Here is an 18,473-nt window from a genome sequence, read left to right as displayed (position 1 = left end):
TTTATATGTTAAATACTTGTAGTTGTTCCAGTAGCTTCAATGTAAGTAACCAAAAAGTAAGCTGTTAGTTCAAAGCAGCAGTTTGGAAAAGAGTGGCACATTTCTTTGTGGAATTAAGCAGAGTAGATCTACACCTCAATACAAGGAGTACAACAAACATAGTGTAAACACAGTGTAAAAATGGTGTTAAATATAGTTAATTAAATTCATATGAATAAATGGAAGAAATGGAAAAAGATAAAGAATAAAATCAAAGCATTTTGGAGTTTGCTTCGCAACTGGACGATATTTTTTGTCCAAATTATTTATTCAGGTTTAAAAGTGTAGTCAGATATGTTTTAAACAAGTTCTGAATAAAATGTGTTGAGTCTGAAGCGGAACTAAAAGCCTCCGCACTTCCCCTGTCGGAGCTTAACAGTGTGACACCCAGCAGAAGTAAACAGCAGCAGCTAGTAGCATTAGCTGCCTGTGTGTAATGAACGAAGTGGAAGACGGTACTGAGTCACAGCGCAGCTCGTTATTGAATTAGTAATTAAAGAACAATGAGTTCAGTTGAGACTTTGAGAGAGTTTGTCAACGAGCGACTAACTGCTGCTGCTGAAGAAATATTCCGAATTTTTAAAACAACTATCGTCCAGTACGAGGAAGAGATCGACCGGCAGCGCGTCATGCTGGATATCTGCTGGAAACCCCAAGTAAAGTTACACAGGATAGGTGAGGAGAAGTTTCTTATTTTAATAACACTAATGTTCAGAGCCCTGGAGTGGCCATAGAGGGGAGATATGCATCGCAGCCACGTTTCACTACATGGAGCGAACATACGAGTGTTTCCCTCGTTTGGTTCATTCCACTCCGGGACTCCGGAGGTTCTGAGTGCCCGCTGCACGGCTGGGCTCCGTTCTATAGAAGACCGCAGCGAAACTCCACTCAAAAAATGCTGATTTTACACACAAAACGTTCAGAACAATACGAGGAGCACTAAAACTCAACAGAAAGAGGTGTGTCTCATTGAACCTATTATGAAGACATGTCGGCATTGATTTTGTGTCAGTGGGTCAGATGAGCTGGAAGCTATTGGAGAAAATATAGATTTTACATCAAAACATTCATAACAAGGAAAATCATGTTTTTTGGCAAATGGTACAAACAAGAGGGATGCAGGAGACTCATACCGGTGCTAATCACCACTCAGAGAAGTGCACTCATCTCTGAGCATGCTGTTCAGTTGCTGTTCCTGAAGAAGAACGTGCATATTTCATGATGTATTGAAATGTGCTCAGGTTTACATAATACAAGTTGCTACAAATAAAGGTTGATTGGTTGATTAAATGATCTCTGCCTTTTGTTCTCTGTCCCTCCAGAGCTCCCACAGCAACATGTCTGTAAGGAGGAGGAGGTTCTGGCTGACCAGCAGGTCTGTAACCAGGAGAGGAACTCCAGTCTGGACCAAGAGGACCCAGAGCCTCCAGAGATTAAAAATGAACAGGAGGAACTCTGCACCAGTCGGGAGGGAGAGCAGCTTGTACTGAAGGTTGAGACGGATACCGTCATGTTGACTCCAACTCATGAGGAAAGTGACCACAGTGAAGCAGAACCAAAAAGTGACCACCAGCTCCTCTCTAACAACTCTCATGTAGCTGAGAGCCAAGATCAGAAAGGAGGAAAACATGGAGATTCAGGATCAGCTGGAGATGGAGAGCCAAAACAAAAGAGAAGACATCACGGAAGCAAAAGTCACAGTGATAATGCAATAAACTCTACCTCATCAGACATTCACCATCACACTCACCCAGGTAAAAAGTCTTTCACATGTGACACATGTGGAAAGGCTTTTAAGTTTAAGTCCCTATTGAATGCACACCTAAGAACCCACACAGGTGAGAAGCTGTATTCTTGCCAAACATGTGGGAAGACTTTCAAGACTTGCAGTAAATTGAATCGGCACATGAGAACCCACACTGGTGAGAAACCGTATACTTGCAAAACATGTGGAAAAGCTTTCAGCCAAAGTGATATATTAACAGTCCACATGAGAACCCACACTGGTGAGAAGCCGTATGCTTGCAAAACATGTGGGAAGACTTTCAGCCGAAGTGATAGATTAACAGTCCACATGAGAACCCACACTGGTGAGAAACCGTATGCTTGCAAAACATGTGGGAAGACTTTCAAGGACAACAGTGCCATAAAATGTCACATGAGAATCCACACAGGTGAGAAGCCGTATGCTTGCAAAACATGTGGGAAGACTTTCAAGAACAGCAGTGCCATAAAACGTCACATGAGAATCCACACAGGTGAGAAGCCTTATTCTTGCAAAACATGTGGGAAAGCTTTCAAGACTCGTGTTCAATTGAATCTGCACATGATAATCCACACTGGTGAGAAACCGTATACTTGCAAAACATGTGGGAAGACTTTCAGCCAAAGTGCTCACTTAACAGCCCACGTGAGAACCCACACAGGCGAGAAGCCTTATTCTTGCAAAACATGTGGGAAAGCTTTCAAGACTCATTTTGAATTGACTCTGCACATGAGAATCCACACTGGTGAGAAGCCGTATACTTGCAAAACATGTGGGAAAGCTTTCAACCGAAGTGATCACTTAAAAGTCCACATGAGAACCCACACTGGTGAGAAACCGTATTCTTGCAAAACATGTGGGAAAGCTTTCAAGACTCATTTTGAATTGAATCTGCACATGAGAATCCACACTGGTGAGAAGCCGTATACTTGCAAAACATGTGGGAAAGCTTTCAACCGAAGTGATCACTTAAAAGTCCACGTGAGAATCCACACTGGTGAGAAACCGTATTCTTGCAACACATGTGGGAAAGCTTTCAGGCGACGTGCTAACTTAATGTGTCACATGAGAACCCACACAGGTGAGAAGCCATCATTTTGAAAGACCTGGGGGACAAGTTTCTCTGATCAGTCTGCTTTGAAGAGACATTTGAGGGCACGTACAGGCGAGTATGTTTGTATTTGCGAAATATGTTGAAGGTGATTCAGTTCTAGTGTTTCATGCATAATTGCAGAACTTCAACTTGAAATTATATACTTGAAAAATCCTCAGAGGCTCAATATACACAGGAGAAATGATGAGCTGAAAGCTGAATGTGTACAACTTCCCATTGAGAAAATGTCACAGTATGTTTGTGTCAATATCTTCATGCTGATTTTCCCATATTTGTGAAAATGATGATTAAAAAGTCGAGTTAATCGGTCTCATGTGTCCCACTTATTATCGCTCCTCGTGTCATGCTTTTCAATAAACATTTATATGTTAAATACTTGTAGTTTTTTCCAGTAGCTTCCATGTGAGTAACCAAAAAGTAAGCTGTTAGTTCAAAGTAGCAGTTTAGAAAAGAGTGGCACATTTCTTTGTGGAATTAAGCAGAGTAGATCTACACCTTAATACAAGGAGTACAACAAACATAGTGTAAACACACTGTGTAAAAACAGTATAAAACTGGTGTTAAATATAGTTAATTAAATGAATTATAAATAAATGTAAGAAATGGAAAAAGAAAGAATAAAATAAAAGTATTTTGGAGTTTGCTTAGCAACTGGACAACATTTTTTGTCCAAATTATTGAAGTTTAAAAGTGTAGTCAGATATGTGAAACAAGTTCTGAATAAAATGTCGTTCGTATCTAGTTCCTTGGTGGGAGTGAGTAAATGGGAAGTTAGGACAGCCACAACAGTAGGCAGTGATCATATTGAGAAATCTGGCCTGACTAGGTGACCGGTATTGACCTTTGAATATGAATGTGTTATTATTCTGCTTTGGGGTCTGAGATATACTGGAGATTGGGAATTACGAGCACTTAATAAGCACACACACACATAACCGCATAGAGATGCCAAAACGTTGCAAAACAGGAAGGATCCTGAGACAGGAGTCACAGGCTATGGAGTAGCAGTGCCAGATAAAAAAATAGAAATTAATAGGCATATACATCCAACAATTTAGGAGTATATACAGTGGAAATGGTGGCAGTGCTGGTGGCAGCGAAAGTACTGATCTGCTCAGACTCTGCATCAGTATTATCAAGTTTAAGATCTTTCCACTCAAACAGCTGTCCAGACATAATGTATGAAGTCTTGCAGTCACTTATAAGGATAGCAAATCAGGGACGTCATGTTGAAGTTTTGTGGGTACCAGCACTTGTAGGGATGAGGGGGAATGAGAGGGTTGATGAACTGGTGAAGAGGGTTTTAAAAAAAGCAAGTTTATACAAATGCAGATTAGTATGAGTAAGTCAGAGGCTAAGGGTATAATCTGGGGGAAAAAACAACCAAATATTGCAAGGAAGGTGGGACAGTGAAAGGAAAGGAAGGCATTTATATTATATACAAGAGTGTAAAGACAGATAGGGTGAGTAGTGGACGTAGGAGAGAGGAAAGTATACTGACAAAATTCAGGCTGGGACACTGTGCACTAGATAAAACATTAAAAATGGTGGGGAAACACCAGACAGGCTGGTGTGAGGGGGGTCAGGTGGAGGAGTCAGTGGAACATATAATCCTGAGTTGCAGAGGGTTTGAGATGCAGAGAGAGAGAGAGCTGATGAAGAGTAGGTTGACGGCATTCGGGGTTCAGGAACTCACATTAAGAGGAGGATTGAGTATGTGTGAGAGAGCACAGGTCAGGGTGTTGTTGGTTTTTTTAAGGGAAACATGGGTCTTTTATAGGTTGTGAAGGAGTAGCAGGGACGGGGTAGCAACAGGATATAGATAGAGATGGTGAATTGGTTCTAGATAAGGGTGTGTGCATGTGTGTATAGGTGAGTTTTAGATTGTAAGCCTGACTGTTTGATTTATACTCCGGAGCAGGAGGTGGCGGTAATGCACCATTTAGCTGGATGCCAACCGCCGAAAGAGCTGTCGGAGCTTAACAGCGTGACACCCAGCAGAAGTAAACAGCAGCAGCTAGTAGCATTAGCTGCCTGTGTGTGATGAACGAAGTGGAAGACGGTACTGAGTCACAGCGCAGCTCGTTATTGAATTAGTAATTAAAGAACAATGAGTTCAGTTGAGACTTTGAGAGAGTTTGTCAACGAGCGACTAACTGCTGCTGCTGAAGAAATATTCCGAGTTTTTAAAACAACTATCGTCCAGTACGAGGAAGAGATCGACCGGCAGCGCGTCATGCTGGATATCTGCTGGAAACCCCAAGTAAAGTTACACAGGATAGGTGAGGAGAAGTTTCTTATTTTAATCACACTAATGTTCAGAGCCCTGGAGTGGCCATAGAGGGGAGATATGCATCGCAGCCACGTTTCACTACATGGAGCGAACATACGAGTGTTTCCCTCGTTTGGTTCATTCCACTCCGGGACTCCGGAGGTTCTGAGTGCCCGCTGCACGGCTGGGCTCCGTTCTATAGGAGACCGCAGCGAAACTCCACTCAAAAAATGCTGATTTTACACACAAAACGTTCAGAAAACTACGAGGAGCACTTAAACTCAACAGAAAGAGGTGTGTCTCATTGAACCTATTATGAAGACATGTCGGCATTGATTTTGAGTCAGTGGGTCAGATGAGCTGGAAACTATTGGGAAAATGTAGATTTTACAGTCAAAACATTAATAACAAGGAAAATGATGTTTTTACACACAAAACGTTCAGAAAAATGTGAGGAGCACTAAAACTCAACAGAAAGAGGTGTGTCTCATTGAAACTATTATGAAGTGTGGTATCTGTGCAACAACACATTCAGAGTGATGATTTAACGGTGACATGTTGCTCCTGTTTTTGGGGGCCTAAGGAAGGCAGCTGAGGTTGAGGTGATTTGTGAGAAGACACAGAGTTGTTAATCAGTCCTGTTTGTGCGCTAAAGGTTAGCTTGAGGGTAAGGTACTCAACCAAGTTTAAATCTTATTCCAGATGTGTGGAGCTGCCTCAACGTAAACATGTCCATATAGGGACAGTCCGGCCAGCTTAAGGTTGTAAGGTCAAGAAGTGACATCAGTGGAGTTAGGTAACTTATAGAAGATGAGACAGCCCGAAGGGGCCAGAAGCAGATCAACTCATCTTTCGCCTATTCGATAGATGGACCATCAATCCACCAAAGTGACCAATTAGAAGAAGTAGGTAGGTGCAGACGAAAGGGATCTAAAAAGGCCCGCACAGGCAGAGAAGGTGGGGTGAATTTGGTTGATCTCCTAAGACTGAGGGTCAGAGAGGCGTTCTGATAGAGCAGAGGGCAAAGCATTTTTGGGCATCACTTTGCTGAGATTTGAGAATACCAGTGAGTGGCCATACTCTGGTTCGGACGCTGGCTTGAGATATGTTTCAATAAAGATTGCTCTATCTTCCACCCAGCCTGCCTCCGCAGAATTTTTTATCAACCTACTACACGCCGACACCTTTGGAGGACGACAGCCCATACACTTCAGAAGACATGTCGGCATTGATTTTGAGTCAGTGGGTCAGATGATCTGGAAACTATTGGGAGAAATATAGATTTTACATTCAAAACAGTAATAACAAGGCGATGGATGGACTTCACGGGCCACAGAGTCCTACGTGAAGCAAGGACTGTACATTTCATTGATAACGAGTGGGAAACACACTCCTACATGCTACAAACAAGAGGGATGCAGGAGACTCATACCGGTGCTAATCACCACTCAGAGAAGTGCACTCACCTCTGAGCATGCTGTTCAGTTGCTGTTCCTGAAGAAGAACATGCATATTTGTGGATGAATTGAAATGTGCTCAGGTTTACATAATACAAGTTACTACAAATAAAGTTTGATTGGTTGATTAAACAATCTCTGCCTTTTGTTCTCTGTCCCTCCAGATCTCCCACAGCAACATGTCTGTAAGGAGGAGGAGGTTCTCGCTGACCAGCAGGTCTGTAACCAGGAGAGGAACTCCAGTCTGGACCAAGAGGACCCAGAGCCTCCAGAGATTAAAGAGGAACAGGAGGGACTCTGCACCAGTCGGGAAGGAGAGCAGCTTGTACTGAAGGTTGAGACGGATACCGTCATGTTGACTCCAACTCATGAGGAAAGTGACCACAATGAAGCAGAACCAAAAAGTGACCACCAGCTCCTCTCTAACAACTCTCATGTAGCTGAGAGCCAAGATCAGAAAGGAGGAAAACATGGAGATTCAGGATCAGCTGGAGATGAAGAGCCAAAACAAAAGAAAAGACATCACAAAGGCAAAAGACACAGTGATAATGCAAAAAACTCTACCTCATCAGACATTCACCATAACACTCACCCAGGTAAAAAGTCTTTCAAATGTGACACATGTGGAAAGGCTTTTAAGATTAAGTCCCGATTGAATGCACACCTAAGAACCCACAGAGGTGAGAAGCGGCATTCTTGCCAAACATGTGGGAAAGATTTCAACCAAAGTGCAAACTTAACAGTTCACATGAGAACCCACACAGGTGAGAAGCCGTATTCTTGCAAAACATGTGGGAAAGATTTCAACCAAAGTGCAAACTTAACAGTTCACATGAGAATCCACACCGGTGAGAAACCGTATTCTTGCAAAACATGTGGGAAAGATTTCAGGTGTCTTACTCACTTAACAGTTCACATGAGAATCCACACAGGTGAGAAGCCGTATTCTTGCAAAACATGTGGGAAAGCTTTCAGCCGAAGTGAATCCTTAACAGTTCACATGAAAATCCACACCGGTGAGAAACCGTATTCTTGCAAAACATGTGGGAAAGATTTCAGCCGAAGTGAATCCTTAACAGTTCACATGAGAACCCACACAGGTGAGAAACCGTATTCTTGCAAAACATGTGGGAAAGCTTTCAGCCAAAAGGAAAACTTAAAAGTCCACATGAGAACCCACACAGGTGAGAAGCCGTATTCTTGCAAAACATGTGGGAAAGCTTTCAGCCGAAGTAAATGCTTAACAGTTCACATGAGAATCCACACAGGTGAGAAACTGTATACTTGCAAAACATGTGGGAAGACTTTCAGTGACAAAACTGCCATAAAAAATCACATGAGAACCCACACAGGTGAGAAGCCGTATACTTGCAAAACGTGGGAAAGCATTCAACCACAGTGCAAGCTTAACAGTTCACATGAGAATCCACACAGGTGAGAAGCCGTATACTTGCAAAACATGTAGGAAAGCATTCAGCCGACGTGAAGACTTAAAAGTTCACATGAGAACCCACACAGGTGAGAAGCTGTATTCTTGCAAAACACGTGGGAAGACTTTCAAGAGTCATGGTGAATTGAATCAGCATATTACAATCCACACTGGTGAGACGCCGCATACTTGCAAAACATGTGGGAAAGCTTTCAGGCGAAGTGTTAACTTAAGTCGTCACAAGAGAATCCACACAGGTGAGAAGCCATAATTTTGAAAGACCTGAGAGAAAAGTTTCTCTGATCAGTCTGCTTTGAAGAGACATTTGAGGACACGTACAGGCAAGTAGCTTTGTATTTGCGAAATATGGTGGCGATGATTCAGTTCTAGTGTTTCATGCATAATTGAAAAATCCTCAGCGGCTCAATATACACAGGAGAAATGATGAACTGAAAGCTGAACGTGTACAATTTTGCATTGAACCTATGTCACATTATGTTTGTCAATATCTTCATCCTGATTTTCCCATATTTGTGAAAATGATGATTAAAAAGTCGAGTTAATTGGTCTCATGTGTCCCACTTATTATCGCTCCTCGTGTCATGCTTTTCTACAAACATTTATATGTGAAATACTTCTAGTTTTTCCAGTAGCTTCCATGTAAGTAACCAAAAAGTAAGCTGGTAGTTAAAAGTAGTAGTTTAGAAAAGAGTGGCACATTTCTTTGTGGAATTAAGCAGAGTAGATCTACACCTTAATACAAGGAGTACAATCAGAATCAGAATCAGAATCAGAATTCCTTTATTTGTCCCGCAAATGGGGAAATTTCTTTGTCACAACAGCCAAAGGACAGTATCACACTTAAACAGTAATAAAAGTAAAAAATAAACAATATAATAAGACATAAGAAATAGAATTTAACTGGTATATACATAATATCTACAATATGAAATTGGTATTTACAATATGACATAGTATTTATTATTTATAATATGGACAGTGTAAGTTTAAACAGTTGGTATTTTTATTTACAAACAATAAATAATAAATATGGATATTAAAAATTGTCCAATTTGTGCAAACCAGAAAGTGTGTGGATATGTGCAGAGTTTTTTTATTGCACAGTGCACAGTGAGGTCAACAGAACAACAGACATAGTGTAAACACACTGTGCAAAAACAGTATAAAAATGGTGTTAAATATAGTTAATTAAATTAATATGAATAAATGTATAAAACATTTTGGAGTTTGCTTAGCAACTGGACAACATTTTTGTCCCAATTATTTATTCTTATGAAATATTTCTAGACTCCTTCTTAGCACTATACAACAAAAGCTGTCCAGTCAGGCAAAATAAAAGGAAAAAGAAGAGCAGTGACAAACCATGGCTCACCAGGGGTTTACTGAATCCATGCAAGAAAAAGAACACTATGTACAGGGAATTTATTAAATATAGAGTTAAAGACCAAGAAATCAAATACAAAAGGTACAAAAACAAATTAACAGATATAATGAGAAAATGTAAAAAAGAGTATTTTGATAATGAGCTAGAGATAAATAAAAACAACATTAAGAGAACATGGGATATACTAAGTAAAATGATCAGAAACAAATCGACCAGCACTGACTACTCTAGTCATTTTATTGACAATGGAAAAGTTGTCAGTAACATGAATGAAGTGGCAGAGGGTTTTAATAAATTCTTCGTCTCGGTGGGCCCCAAATTGGCAGGGGAAATAGTACCACCGGAGGAAAGCAATGCAGAGCTAATTTATGGAAGTAGAAATCCAGCAACAATGTTCCTGAGAAAAGTTGACGAGACAGAGATTATTGAACTTGTTAATAAATTCAAAAATAAAAGATCTACTGACTGGAATGGAATTGATATGATGTTAGTTAAGGAAGTAATTTCGGCCATTGTAGTGCCTCTAACCCACATCTGTAAACTTTCCTTCCAGTTGGGCTGCTTCCCAGACAAAATGAAAACAGCGAAAGTAATCCCACTGTTCAAAGCAGGAGATAAAAATTCACATACAAATTACAGACCAGTCTCACTTTTATCTCAATTTTCAAAAATACTTGAAAAGCTTTTTGTTGCCAGACTGGACTGCTTTGTTGAAAAACACAAATTATTAATTGATTGTCAATACGGGTTCAGAGACGGTAGATCAACCTCAATGGCCTTGATGGAGCTTATGGAAGAGCTTTCAAGTGCTGTTGATAAGAAGAAGTTTGCAGTGGGGGTTTTCATAGACCTGAAGAAAGCATTTGACACGATAGACCATGATATTATGTTGAAGAAAATGGAAAGGTTTGGAGTAAGAGGAGTGGGACTGGAATGGCTAAAGAGATAGGACCCAGTATGTACAGGTTGGTGATGCCATGTCCAAGACAGCAGATATTACATGTGGAGTGCCGCAGGGTTCAATAGTTGGACCAAAATTATTCATTATGTATATAAACAACATCTGTCATGTGTCCAACATTTTAAAATGTGTAATTTTTGCTGACGACACCAATATTTTCTGTACAGATGACTGTTTACAGAGGTTAATGGAGAAGGTGTCAGTAGAACTAGGTAAACTGAAATTGTGGTTTGATGCAAATAAGCTATCGTTGAATGTGAAAAAAAACAAATTTATGATTTTTGGAAATCGCAAAACCCACTTAACAACTCAAGTAAACTTAAGGATAGAGGAGATGGAACTAGAAAGAGTATGTGAAAACACATTTTTAGGAGTAAGGATAGACCACAAATTCAGTTGGAAACCACAGGTGAACCAAGTCAGATCCAAAATTTCCAGAAGCATCGGTGTGATGAACAAAGTCAAACACCTTCTAAACTTACCTTAACTTACGCACCTTGATTCTGCCATATTTAACTTACTGTGTTGAGAAATGGGGTAATGCCTGCAAAACTACGCTACAGACAGTATGCGCAGTACAAAAAAAAGCAATAAGAATAGTAAATAATGTTGTTTTTTATGATCATACCAATTCACTATTTATAAATACAAAAACACTTAAATTCATGGACTTGGTAATACCAGAAAACTGCATTACTCATGTACAAATCCAGAAATAACCTGCTTCCTTCCAACATACAATCCATGTTCAAAGAGAGAGAGGGGGGTTACGCCCTCAGAAACAAACTAAATTGGAAACAGCCCGTCTACAATACAGATATGAAAAGCAGGTGCATTTCTGTTTGTGGCGTGAAGTTATGGAATGCATTACCTGATGAACTAAAATACAGTAAGAATGTGCTAATATTTAAAAAAAGAGGTACAAAGATATGATGATAGATAAATACAGACTTGCTCCTGGGTAACCAAACAATGGAGAGCAATGAGTATTATAATTATAACTACTTATGAAAAAATAGATGTTTGTATGTATGTTTGTATCTATGTATGTGAATGTATAATATATCTAAGCATGTACTGTGTGTGTAGGTGTATTTGTGATGCATATGTTTGTACCTAGGTATGTATATGCTTCTTGTTTTGATTGATATGTAAGAAAAGGGGGGGCTATATATAAGCTGAGGCTTCCGCCCCTATCCTTTGGTTGTGACCAGAGGTTATACTCTCTGAGTGACCGATAAATTTCATTCATATTCAGGTTTAAAAGTGTAGTCGGGTATGTTTTAAACAAGTTCTGAATAAAACGTGTTGAGTCTGAAGCGGAACTAAAAGCCTCCGCAATTCCCCTGTCGGACCTTAACAGCGTGACACCCAGCAGAAGTAAACAGCAGCAGCTAGTAGCATTAGCTGCCTGTGTGTGATGAACGAAGTGGAAGACGGTACTGAGTCACAGCGCAGCTCGTTATTGAATTAGTAATTAAAGAACAATGAGTTCAGTTGAGACTTTGAGAGAGTTTGTCAACGAGCGACTAACTGCTGCTGCTGAAGAAATATTCCGAGTTTTTAAAACAACTATCGTCCAGTACGAGGAAGAGATCGACCGGCAGCGCGTCATGCTGGATATCTGCTGGAAACCCCAAGTAAAGTTACACAGGATAGGTGAGGAGAAGTTTCTTATTTTAATCACACTAATGTTCAGAGCCCTGGAGTGGCCATAGAGGGGGAGATATGCATCGCAGCCACGTTTCACTACATGGAGCGAACATACGAGTGTTTCCCTCGTTTGGTTCATTCCACTCCGGGACTCCGGAGGTTCTGAGTGCCCGCTGCACGGCTGGGCTCCGTTCTATAGGAGACCGCAGCGAAACTCCACTCAAAAAATGCTGATTTTACACACAAAACGTTCAGAAAACTACGAGGAGCACTTAAACTCAACAGAAAGAGGTGTGTCTCATTGAACCTATTATGAAGACATGTCGGCATTGATTTTGAGTCAGTGGGTCAGATGAGCTGGAAACTATTGGGAAAATGTAGATTTTACAGTCAAAACATTAATAACAAGGAAAATGATGTTTTTACACACAAAACGTTCAGAAAAATGTGAGGAGCACTAAAACTCAACAGAAAGAGGTGTGTCTCATTGAAACTATTATGAAGTGTGGTATCTGTGCAACAACACATTCAGAGTGATGATTTAACGGTGACATGTTGCTCCTGTTTTTGGGGGCCTAAGGAAGGCAGCTGAGGTTGAGGTGATTTGTGAGAAGACACAGAGTTGTTAATCAGTCCTGTTTGTGCGCTAAAGGTTAGCTTGAGGGTAAGGTACTCAACCAAGTTTAAATCTTATTCCAGATGTGTGGAGCTGCCTCAACGTAAACATGTCCATATAGGGACAGTCCGGCCAGCTTAAGGTTGTAAGGTCAAGAAGTGACATCAGTGGAGTTAGGTAACTTATAGAAGATGAGACAGCCCGAAGGGGCCAGAAGCAGATCAACTCATCTTTCGCCTATTCGATAGATGGACCATCAATCCACCAAAGTGACCAATTAGAAGAAGTAGGTAGGTGCAGACGAAAGGGATCTAAAAAGGCCCGCACAGGCAGAGAAGGTGGGGTGAATTTGGTTGATCTCCTAAGACTGAGGGTCAGAGAGGCGTTCTGATAGAGCAGAGGGCAAAGCATTTTTGGGCATCACTTTGCTGAGATTTGAGAATACCAGTGAGTGGCCATACTCTGGTTCGGACGCTGGCTTGAGATATGTTTCAATAAAGATTGCTCTATCTTCCACCCAGCCTGCCTCCGCAGAATTTTTTATCAACCTACTACACGCCGACACCTTTGGAGGACGACAGCCCATACACTTCAGAAGACATGTCGGCATTGATTTTGAGTCAGTGGGTCAGATGATCTGGAAACTATTGGGAGAAATATAGATTTTACATTCAAAACAGTAATAACAAGGCGATGGATGGACTTCACGGGCCACAGAGTCCTACGTGAAGCAAGGACTGTACATTTCATTGATAACGAGTGGGAAACACACTCCTACATGCTACAAACAAGAGGGATGCAGGAGACTCATACCGGTGCTAATCACCACTCAGAGAAGTGCACTCACCTCTGAGCATGCTGTTCAGTTGCTGTTCCTGAAGAAGAACATGCATATTTGTGGATGAATTGAAATGTGCTCAGGTTTACATAATACAAGTTACTACAAATAAAGTTTGATTGGTTGATTAAACAATCTCTGCCTTTTGTTCTCTGTCCCTCCAGATCTCCCACAGCAACATGTCTGTAAGGAGGAGGAGGTTCTCGCTGACCAGCAGGTCTGTAACCAGGAGAGGAACTCCAGTCTGGACCAAGAGGACCCAGAGCCTCCAGAGATTAAAGAGGAACAGGAGGGACTCTGCACCAGTCGGGAAGGAGAGCAGCTTGTACTGAAGGTTGAGACGGATACCGTCATGTTGACTCCAACTCATGAGGAAAGTGACCACAATGAAGCAGAACCAAAAAGTGACCACCAGCTCCTCTCTAACAACTCTCATGTAGCTGAGAGCCAAGATCAGAAAGGAGGAAAACATGGAGATTCAGGATCAGCTGGAGATGAAGAGCCAAAACAAAAGAAAAGACATCACAAAGGCAAAAGACACAGTGATAATGCAAAAAACTCTACCTCATCAGACATTCACCATAACACTCACCCAGGTAAAAAGTCTTTCAAATGTGACACATGTGGAAAGGCTTTTAAGATTAAGTCCCGATTGAATGCACACCTAAGAACCCACAGAGGTGAGAAGCGGCATTCTTGCCAAACATGTGGGAAAGATTTCAACCAAAGTGCAAACTTAACAGTTCACATGAGAACCCACACAGGTGAGAAGCCGTATTCTTGCAAAACATGTGGGAAAGATTTCAACCAAAGTGCAAACTTAACAGTTCACATGAGAATCCACACCGGTGAGAAACCGTATTCTTGCAAAACATGTGGGAAAGATTTCAGGTGTCTTACTCACTTAACAGTTCACATGAGAATCCACACAGGTGAGAAGCCGTATTCTTGCAAAACATGTGGGAAAGCTTTCAGCCGAAGTGAATCCTTAACAGTTCACATGAAAATCCACACCGGTGAGAAACCGTATTCTTGCAAAACATGTGGGAAAGATTTCAGCCGAAGTGAATCCTTAACAGTTCACATGAGAACCCACACAGGTGAGAAACCGTATTCTTGCAAAACATGTGGGAAAGCTTTCAGCCAAAAGGAAAACTTAAAAGTCCACATGAGAACCCACACAGGTGAGAAGCCGTATTCTTGCAAAACATGTGGGAAAGCTTTCAGCCGAAGTAAATGCTTAACAGTTCACATGAGAATCCACACAGGTGAGAAACTGTATACTTGCAAAACATGTGGGAAGACTTTCAGTGACAAAACTGCCATAAAAAATCACATGAGAACCCACACAGGTGAGAAGCCGTATACTTGCAAAACGTGGGAAAGCATTCAACCACAGTGCAAGCTTAACAGTTCACATGAGAATCCACACAGGTGAGAAGCCGTATACTTGCAAAACATGTAGGAAAGCATTCAGCCGACGTGAAGACTTAAAAGTTCACATGAGAACCCACACAGGTGAGAAGCTGTATTCTTGCAAAACACGTGGGAAGACTTTCAAGAGTCATGGTGAATTGAATCAGCATATTACAATCCACACTGGTGAGACGCCGCATACTTGCAAAACATGTGGGAAAGCTTTCAGGCGAAGTGTTAACTTAAGTCGTCACAAGAGAATCCACACAGGTGAGAAGCCATAATTTTGAAAGACCTGAGAGAAAAGTTTCTCTGATCAGTCTGCTTTGAAGAGACATTTGAGGACACGTACAGGCAAGTAGCTTTGTATTTGCGAAATATGGTGGCGATGATTCAGTTCTAGTGTTTCATGCATAATTGAAAAATCCTCAGCGGCTCAATATACACAGGAGAAATGATGAACTGAAAGCTGAACGTGTACAATTTTGCATTGAACCTATGTCACATTATGTTTGTCAATATCTTCATCCTGATTTTCCCATATTTGTGAAAATGATGATTAAAAAGTCGAGTTAATTGGTCTCATGTGTCCCACTTATTATCGCTCCTCGTGTCATGCTTTTCTACAAACATTTATATGTGAAATACTTCTAGTTTTTCCAGTAGCTTCCATGTAAGTAACCAAAAAGTAAGCTGGTAGTTAAAAGTAGTAGTTTAGAAAAGAGTGGCACATTTCTTTGTGGAATTAAGCAGAGTAGATCTACACCTTAATACAAGGAGTACAATCAGAATCAGAATCAGAATCAGAATTCCTTTATTTGTCCCGCAAATGGGGAAATTTCTTTGTCACAACAGCCAAAGGACAGTATCACACTTAAACAGTAATAAAAGTAAAAAATAAACAATATAATAAGACATAAGAAATAGAATTTAACTGGTATATACATAATATCTACAATATGAAATTGGTATTTACAATATGACATAGTATTTATTATTTATAATATGGACAGTGTAAGTTTAAACAGTTGGTATTTTTATTTACAAACAATAAATAATAAATATGGATATTAAAAATTGTCCAATTTGTGCAAACCAGAAAGTGTGTGGATATGTGCAGAGTTTTTTTATTGCACAGTGCACAGTGAGGTCAACAGAACAACAGACATAGTGTAAACACACTGTGCAAAAACAGTATAAAAATGGTGTTAAATATAGTTAATTAAATTAATATGAATAAATGTATAAAACATTTTGGAGTTTGCTTAGCAACTGGACAACATTTTTGTCCCAATTATTTATTCTTATGAAATATTTCTAGACTCCTTCTTAGCACTATACAACAAAAGCTGTCCAGTCAGGCAAAATAAAAGGAAAAAGAAGAGCAGTGACAAACCATGGCTCACCAGGGGTTTACTGAATCCATGCAAGAAAAAGAACACTATGTACAGGGAATTTATTAAATATAGAGTTAAAGACCAAGAAATCAAATACAAAAGGTACAAAAACAAATTAACAGATATAATGAGAAAATGTAAAAAAGAGTATTTTGATAATGAGCTAGAGATAAATAAAAACAACATTAAGAGAACATGGGATATACTAAGTAAAATGATCAGAAACAAATCGACCAGCACTGACTACTCTAGTCATTTTATTGACAATGGAAAAGTTGTCAGTAACATGAATGAAGTGGCAGAGGGTTTTAATAAATTCTTCGTCTCGGTGGGCCCCAAATTGGCAGGGGAAATAGTACCACCGGAGGAAAGCAATGCAGAGCTAATTTATGGAAGTAGAAATCCAGCAACAATGTTCCTGAGAAAAGTTGACGAGACAGAGATTATTGAACTTGTTAATAAATTCAAAAATAAAAGATCTACTGACTGGAATGGAATTGATATGATGTTAGTTAAGGAAGTAATTTCGGCCATTGTAGTGCCTCTAACCCACATCTGTAAACTTTCCTTCCAGTTGGGCTGCTTCCCAGACAAAATGAAAACAGCGAAAGTAATCCCACTGTTCAAAGCAGGAGATAAAAATTCACATACAAATTACAGACCAGTCTCACTTTTATCTCAATTTTCAAAAATACTTGAAAAGCTTTTTGTTGCCAGACTGGACTGCTTTGTTGAAAAACACAAATTATTAATTGATTGTCAATACGGGTTCAGAGACGGTAGATCAACCTCAATGGCCTTGATGGAGCTTATGGAAGAGCTTTCAAGTGCTGTTGATAAGAAGAAGTTTGCAGTGGGGGTTTTCATAGACCTGAAGAAAGCATTTGACACGATAGACCATGATATTATGTTGAAGAAAATGGAAAGGTTTGGAGTAAGAGGAGTGGGACTGGAATGGCTAAAGAGATAGGACCCAGTATGTACAGGTTGGTGATGCCATGTCCAAGACAGCAGATATTACATGTGGAGTGCCGCAGGGTTCAATAGTTGGACCAAAATTATTCATTATGTATATAAACAACATCTGTCATGTGTCCAACATTTTAAAATGTGTAATTTTTGCTGACGACACCAATATTTTCTGTACAGATGACTGTTTACAGAGGTTAATGGAGAAGGTGTCAGTAGAACTAGGTAAACTGAAATTGTGGTTTGATGCAAATAAGCTATCTTTGAATGTGAAAAAAAACAAATTTATGATTTTTGGAAATCGCAAAACCCACTTAACAACTCAAGTAAACTTAAGGATAGAGGAGATGGAACTAGAAAGAGTATATGAAAACACATTTTTAGGAGTAAGGATAGACCACAAATTCAGTTGGAAACCACAGGTGAACCAAGTCAGATCCAAAATTTCCAGAAGCATCGGTGTGATGAACAAAGTCAAACACCTTCTAAACTTACCTTAACTTACGCACCTTGATTCTGCCATATTTAACTTACTGTGTTGAGAAATGGGGTAATGCCTGCAAAACTACGCTACAGACAGTATGCGCAGTACAAAAAAAAGCACTAAGAATAGTAAATAATGTTGTTTTTTATGATCATACCAATTCACTATTTATAAATACAAAAACACTTAAATTCATGGACTTGGTAATACCAGAAAACTGCATTACTCATGTACAAATCCAGAAATAACCTGCTTCCTTCCAACATACAATCCATGTTCAAAGAGAGAGAGGGGGGTTACGCCCTCAGAAACAAACTAAATTGGAAACAGCCCGTCTACAATACAGATATGAAAAGCAGGTGCATTTCTGTTTGTGGCGTGAAGTTATGGAATGCATTACCTGATGAACTAAAATACAGTAAGAATGTGCTAATATTTAAAAAAAGAGGTACAAAGATATGATGATAGATAAATACAGACTTGCTCCTGGGTAACCAAACAATGGAGAGCAATGAGTATTATAATTATAACTACTTATGAAAAATAGATGTTTGTATGTATGTTTGTATCTATGTATGTGAATGTATAATATATCTAAGCATGTACTGTGTGTGTAGGTGTATTTGTGATGCATATGTTTGTACCTAGGTATGTATAT

At 39.9% G+C, this 18,473-nt stretch overlaps 4 protein-coding genes across 4 annotated transcripts; all 4 read left to right on the top strand.

Annotated features, from left to right (window-relative positions):
- Positions 1–542: 542 nt before the first annotated feature.
- LOC311274103 (uncharacterized protein) lies at positions 543–1,881 on the top strand (the record flags this gene model as incomplete). Its single annotated transcript, XM_084381519.1, has 3 exons — positions 543–714; positions 1,362–1,551; positions 1,878–1,881. The coding sequence occupies 3 exons, from the start codon at positions 543–545 to the stop codon at positions 1,879–1,881; spliced, it is 366 nt and encodes a 121-aa protein (XP_084237645.1).
- On the top strand, positions 1,667–3,222 carry LOC311273645 (uncharacterized protein). The gene has a single exon (XM_084380781.1). It carries the CDS (start codon positions 1,946–1,948, stop codon positions 2,903–2,905), a length of 960 nt encoding a protein of 319 aa, XP_084236907.1. The 5' UTR covers positions 1,667–1,945; the 3' UTR covers positions 2,906–3,222.
- A 1,629-nt stretch (positions 3,223–4,851) lies between these two features.
- LOC311274102 (uncharacterized protein) lies at positions 4,852–8,639 on the top strand (the record flags this gene model as incomplete). The annotated part of the gene is made up of 3 exons (XM_084381518.1): positions 4,852–4,921; positions 6,812–7,999; positions 8,082–8,639. The coding sequence occupies 3 exons, from the start codon at positions 4,852–4,854 to the stop codon at positions 8,345–8,347; spliced, it is 1,524 nt and encodes a 507-aa protein (XP_084237644.1). The 3' UTR covers positions 8,348–8,639.
- A 1,614-nt stretch (positions 8,640–10,253) lies between these two features.
- On the top strand, positions 10,254–15,541 carry LOC311274101 (uncharacterized protein; the record flags this gene model as incomplete). The annotated part of the gene is made up of 4 exons (XM_084381517.1): positions 10,254–10,387; positions 12,795–12,814; positions 13,714–14,901; positions 14,984–15,541. 4 exons carry the CDS (start codon positions 10,254–10,256, stop codon positions 15,247–15,249), a joined length of 1,608 nt encoding a protein of 535 aa, XP_084237643.1. The 3' UTR covers positions 15,250–15,541.
- Between the last annotated feature and the right edge of the window lie 2,932 nt (positions 15,542–18,473).

Source organism: Pagrus pagrus (genome assembly GCF_965226575.1).
Source record: "Pagrus pagrus genome assembly, chromosome: 18".
Taxonomy (NCBI): domain Eukaryota; kingdom Metazoa; phylum Chordata; class Actinopteri; order Spariformes; family Sparidae; genus Pagrus; species Pagrus pagrus.
Note: the sequence above shows the minus strand (reverse complement) of the source record. Positions and strands in the feature narration are given on the sequence as shown.